At 51.2% G+C, this 5,808-nt stretch overlaps 1 protein-coding gene across 2 annotated transcripts; it reads left to right on the forward strand.

The window, feature by feature from the left end:
- Nucleotides 1-886: 886 nt before the first annotated feature.
- DUSP6 (dual specificity phosphatase 6) lies at nucleotides 887-5,597 on the forward strand. Of its 2 annotated transcripts, XM_026058440.1 has the most exons (3): nucleotides 887-1,528; nucleotides 2,108-2,545; nucleotides 4,080-5,597. In XM_026058440.1, the coding sequence occupies exons 1-3, from the start codon at nucleotides 1,126-1,128 to the stop codon at nucleotides 4,385-4,387; spliced, it is 1,149 nt and encodes a 382-aa protein (XP_025914225.1). In that variant the 5' UTR covers nucleotides 887-1,125; the 3' UTR covers nucleotides 4,388-5,597. The 2 variants fall into 2 exon arrangements, with proteins under 2 accessions (XP_025914225.1, XP_025914226.1); XM_026058441.1 differs by lacking the exon at nucleotides 2,108-2,545 and having other exon boundaries at nucleotides 4,080-5,594.
- Nucleotides 5,598-5,808: the final 211 nt, after the last annotated feature.

The following is a 5,808-nucleotide window of genomic DNA, read 5'->3' on the forward strand; positions in this document are numbered from 1 at the left end:
CCGCTGCGTTTCCGACACCCAGGAAAGCCGGGTGGCGTAGGAAGAGATTAGCTCGGGGTTTACCCTTCAGCCGCGTAAGGATCAGCTGAGGACAAAGGCTACCCGCCTCCCTAAAAATGGGATTCCCGGAGTGCCCTCATGAAAAGGCAGGCTCAGAGCAGCACAAGGGAATTGGGGGGGGGGGGAGAAGATGGGGACGCGCGGCCGGGCAAGAGGTCCCTCGCAGACTTGGGATTTAGGCGAGCCCACGTGGAGGGAGAGAAAGGTGCCTTTTGTCCCGCGGCACAACACGGCGAGGCCTGCGGCGGGGGGGGCGCCGCCGCGGCCCTCACCTGCCCCCGCGGCCCCCTCCCTCCCCCCGCCGCGCCGCGGCTGCCGCTTGTTTGCACTCAGCTTATCCGGAGCGGAAATTCCTTTCCGTTTTGTGAATGACAAACTCATTAACAATTCATCAACACAACCTGTTCCAGCCGGCCCGTCGCCGCGGCAACAGACCCTTCCGCGCGCCCCCATTGGCTGCGCCGGAGAATGTATCCATTGAGACGTTCCGCGTTTGTATCCATTGAGGAGCTGCCGGGCGCCGGGGGTGTGCGGGGCCGATTGAAAGGGACATTGATCACGTCGGGGGCGCGGAGCGGCGGCTGCGGCGGGGGAAGGGACCGCCGCTGCCGCGCAGCGGCGCGGGGCCAGACCGGCGGCCCGCGAGCTGCCTCCGCGCTGAGCCGGGGAGCCCGAGCCGGTGGCACGTTAATTGGATTTCATTCACTCGGGGCGGCGGAAAAGCCCAAGGGCTCGAGCTGGAGAGGCGATTAGGCAGGTTCATTCAGGGATTCATTGACAAAATAGAGGAGAGCAGGCAGGCAGGCTGGCTGCGCGCACACACACACGCACAGGCAACCACACACACAGACACACACACGCCGGGGCTGCTTTTCCCTCCCCGTGACTCCACCGCCGCCCGGCGCGGGGGAGGCGGCGCGGGGGGGCTGCGTGATTCATTTTCCTGGGGCGGAGGGAGATAAGTTGTGCGGAGTTGGAGGGGCGCAGCCGCTTGCCGAGCTAGCCGCATGCCTCTGTGAGAGAGGGGCGCTTCCAGAGCACGCTCCGCTCCCCCCGTCCTTCCTCATGCTAGATACGTTCAGACCCGTCCCTTTCGCGTCGGAAATGGCGATTAGTAAATCCGTGGCGTGGCTGAACGAACAGCTGGAGATGGGCAACGACAGGCTGCTGCTGATGGACTGTCGGCCGCAGGAGTTGTACGAGTCGTCCCACATCGAGTCGGCCATCAACGTGGCCATCCCCGGCATCATGCTGCGGCGGCTGCAGAAGGGCAACCTGCCGCTGCGCTCCCTGGTCGCCAGCAGCGAGGAGGACCGGGAGCGCTTCGCCCGCCGGTGCGGCACCGACACCGTGGTGCTGTACGACGAGCACAGCCGCGACTGGAACGAGAACACGGGCGGCGAGTCCGTGCTGGGGCTGCTCCTCAAGCGCCTCAAAGACGAGGGCTGCAAGGCGTTTTATCTGGAAGGTGAGAGCCGCCGCCGGGCCGGGGGGAGCTCGCTGCCTGCCGGGGCCGGGGGTCGGGGTGGCGACCCCCGTGGGGGGGGGGGTGCGGAGCCCTGGGGCCGGACCGTAGCCTCCTCCGGGCATTGCGCACCGCCACTCGGGGCGGACGCCAGCGGGGCAGGAGGCTTTTCCCCCTGCTCCCCCATGTCCCTGTCGTCGCCTTGTGCAAAGAGACCTCGAGGGCTGGAGCCGCTGTGGCAGCGTGTGCAGGACGGGGCTAACGGGGCCCCGACGTGAGCCGAGATGAGAGGAAGCAATTGCCCCCAGACATCTCTCCAGAGGTCCCCGGCAGGGCGAAGCGGCGCCAAGCTTTAATCTTGAACACACGGAGCCCCCCCGTCGCAGCGGGCGATTTTGCTAAACCTTCTTTTACGTTAGTCCGTCTTGCGTGAGAACGTGACTTATTTTTGCTTTTCCCCGGGGCTTGAGGGGGTGGGAAACGGATGTCCATTAGGAGACGGAGCCATAGCGGAGAAATAAGTCAATCTGCCGTCATATATCAGGTTGCATTTTTTTTCCCCGCTTTGCTTTTTTTCCCCAGGTGGTTTCAGCAAGTTCCAGGCCGAGTTCGCCCTGCACTGTGAGACTAACCTAGACAGTTCGTGTAGCAGCAGCTCCCCTCCTCTGCCGGTCCTGGGCTTGGGAGGCCTCCGGATCAGCTCCGATTCCTCCTCAGACATTGAGTCTGACATTGACAGAGACCCCAATAGTGCCACCGACTCCGATGGCAGCCCTCTCTCCAACAACCAGCCTTCCTTCCCAGTGGAGATTTTACCCTACCTCTACTTAGGCTGTGCCAAGGACTCCACTAATCTGGACGTTTTAGAAGAGTTTGGCATTAAATACATTTTGAACGTTACCCCCAACCTGCCTAATCTCTTTGAAAATGCCGGCGAATTTAAGTACAAGCAGATCCCGATCTCTGACCACTGGAGCCAAAACCTGTCTCAGTTCTTTCCCGAGGCCATCTCCTTTATAGGTGAGACCCGGTTGCTTGCGAACAACTACATGTCAAGCCGTAAATTCATTTTCTTTTGCAGAATTCAAAAGAGATTTCGGGCGAGAAGCGGTAGCAGCGTTTCTCGCTGTCTCTGGGGGTTGCTCGGCTTTCTGTTTTTTTTTTTTTTTTTTTTTKAAGCTGACTTAAATTGAGGGGCGGGTGCTATTCCCAGGTTTATTGATGAAACCCGGTGAATTTTGACCAACGTTTGCAGGTTGCAAACGCCTACCTGGTTTAGCTGGCTGTCAGGTCGCTATGGGAATCCTCCCAGAGCCGCTTGTGCCGAAGCTGAGCACTGAGCAATGCGCAGGATGGGGAATATTTTTAAACTTGCTTTAAAAAAAAAAAAAAAAAAGCCCAGGACTAAATAAAACAGCAGTATGGCATGCATAAAAAGACTTTTCCTCTCCTTCCAAGCTTTCTATTTGCTTTGAGATCCAAAGCTAGGATTCAAAATCTAGGAAAAAAAAAAAAAAAGCCCGGGGTTCATGGTTTGTGTCTTTTTTTTTTTTCTTCTTCCCCTCTTCAGGTTACTGAAGAGTAGTATAATAAAAAGAAACGATCTAGAAAGCTAACTTTAGCTTTTAAATACAACTTATTCATAACGGTATTCCTGGCAAATGTATAGTGAGAGCTTTAATTAAATCTCGTGGTAATAATGATATACCTCTCAGGCTCGGTGTCTCGGTTAGCCAGCCCTTAAACGTTACCCGTCAGCTTTGAAAACGCACGGGCTCGTGAGCTCAAGGAGTTCTGGTTAAAATTTTGCACTTTCCTTCATTTTAGTGAAGACTGAAGTCTCCCCGATCGGGTGCGGAGGGGTGGGCATCACATTATCTGCTGGGAAGCTGTGCTGCAATCCGGTTGAATGATACCGGTAATAGTGGAGAATGTAGGTAATCTGAGCCCAGCAGGAAGAAATGTGGGCTGGAAGCCACAAAGAAACTAATCTCCAGGCATTGTAATGCATTTCCTATTACAAAGGAACCCATTTTCAACCAATGTTGACATCCTGTTCCTCCTAATGGGCTGTCCCCTGTGACTTCCCTCATTCTTTTAAAATGCCTGAATACCTCCATTGTTAGCTGCACAACAGTTGGAGAATAATTTAATAGACCTTTGCAGTCTGCTGGTCTGTATAAAAGGCATTCAGTGACATATTGCAGGATTTCCATGCTGGGGCAAGGGGACTGTAAGAATTTAAGGCACATTTCCAAGCCAAAGAGTGCCTTTTAAAACTGGCTTTTTAAACAGCGTCACGCAGTGTGTCTTGCTCCCCCTGTCTCGTTCTTAATTTTCTCAGCTTTTGGACTCTGGTACGAATGCTTAGGGGACTGGAGTCTCCTCTTGTCCTCATTTCAAACCGGTGAAGTTAACCCTTGCATTGCCTTGTCGGCCATTGAGAGCCGAATCACCCTTTCTTCTTAGTTGATACTTCTCTTGTTTGTGTTGTGAGATCAGTTACCGAGCTGCTGTCTTACGTGTCCTTCTCTGCCTCTTTGTCCCTGTACAGATGAAGCTCGGGGGAAGAACTGTGGGGTCCTGGTGCATTGCTTAGCAGGGATCAGCCGCTCGGTCACAGTGACAGTGGCCTACCTCATGCAGAAGCTCAACCTGTCCATGAACGACGCCTACGATATTGTCAAGATGAAGAAATCCAACATTTCGCCCAACTTCAACTTCATGGGCCAGCTGCTGGACTTCGAGCGAACTCTGGGGCTGAGCAGCCCCTGCGACAACCGGGTGCCGACCCAGCAGTTGTACTTCACCACCCCTTCCAACCAGAACGTCTTCCAGGTGGACTCCCTGCAGTCCACGTGAGCTCCTGTGGCCTCCCTCGCTCCTCATGGGATCATTCCTCAGTGGTTTCTCTTTGGCAGTGGTAAAACGCAGCTTTCTCTTCTTCTGGTCTCTGGTGTCAAAAAGCAGCTGCCGATGCAGGCTAGAAAAGGTTCCACAGTGCGAGCTCAGGTATTGCGAAGGGAGGGAAGGTGGTGAGATCCCTGGGAAGGAAGGTAGTGAGCAGCCAGCAGGGGGGCAGTGCACCCGCTGGGGGCAGAGTTGTTCCCGCTCCCTCAGTGGCTCGGATCTGAGGACTTCAAAGGGGTTCGGGTAGGACTGGACAGACTGAGCACATGGTCTCTAGTGACTGGAACTATAGTACTTCCTTCTTTGCTTTTGGATCTGTGACATACATTTTTGTCTTCAGTGAAGACTTTTTGTTTTTGTTTTGTTCTGTTTTAATTTAGAGGAGCCAAAGAAAGAGATTTCAGCTTAGTGTATTTGGAGTACTTGTTTGCCAGAAGCTCAGTAGTATTCTACTTGATCAATGTAAATACTTAATCTTAAATCGATTTGCATTTTTTTTTTAATTCACATGTATTCAAGAAGTCAATCCAAGGCACATCTACACTTTTGTTCTATTCATAAATTCTGCTTTATTTGTTTTGTTTTTGTTTTTATTGCAAAGAATATATTTGCAGCATGCTTAATTTTATTGTTCAACTGAAGCAAGCTTTCCATGGGGAAGAAATGGCAATGGAGAGAAGTTTGCAAATCATGTTTTGTGAGCAAGTACAGTCTCTTCTTTCATATATTTTTCTTTTCTTTTGTGGTGATTTTTTTCTCACACTTTTGATGTAGTTTCACATGATATATATTTTTAAATTAAATTAATTTTTGCCTTACCTTTTGTAAATAGATCATCTGGGAGGAGATTTGTCTTTGAATGAGCAAGATTTTTGATCACTTTTTAAAACTTTCAGATGTGCTAAACAGTGCATTACCTCTGTACAAATTCTTCAGGGAGCTTCACCTCAAATGCAATATTTTGTGTCTTTTTTTTTCTTTTTTTGTATAAAACTGGAAGTATGTGCAAGCATTTGTACCTGTGTGTGTGCACAGTGAATCTGCACACGGTTGCCAATAAGGGAGAGTCTAATTCATGGTGTAAAAGTTTTAAGATGGAATTTATTATAAGAATGTAAAACCTTAAATTATTAATAAATAAATAACTATTTTTGGCTATTGACAACCTGGCTGGTTGATTCCCCCTTTCCCCTCTATGTGGGTGCTGTTAATTGCACATACACATATTTTTATGTTTAAAGGTAATGATTGTTTTCAATAGCTTTTGTACAGCCCTTAAGACAATAAAGTTTTAATTCTCCCCCCCCCCTTTGGTCCAGTGATGCCTAAATGAATAAACACTGCATATATTGGATTGTTGTCTTGCCTTGGTG

This window comes from Apteryx rowi, unplaced genomic scaffold, assembly GCF_003343035.1.
Source record: "Apteryx rowi isolate R43461 unplaced genomic scaffold, aptRow1 scaffold_147, whole genome shotgun sequence".
Classification (NCBI taxonomy): domain Eukaryota; kingdom Metazoa; phylum Chordata; class Aves; order Apterygiformes; family Apterygidae; genus Apteryx; species Apteryx rowi.

Coding starts and splice junctions, on each gene's coding strand:
- DUSP6 (XM_026058440.1), top strand. CDS start 1,126: ATGCTAGATACGTTCAGACCCGTCCCTTTCGCGTCGGAAATGGCGATT. Junction 1,529..2,107: donor CAAGGCGTTTTATCTGGAAG/GTGAGAGCCGCC, acceptor TTTTTTCCCCAG/GTGGTTTCAGCAAGTTCCAG. Junction 2,546..4,079: donor CGAGGCCATCTCCTTTATAG/GTGAGACCCGGT, acceptor GTCCCTGTACAG/ATGAAGCTCGGGGGAAGAAC.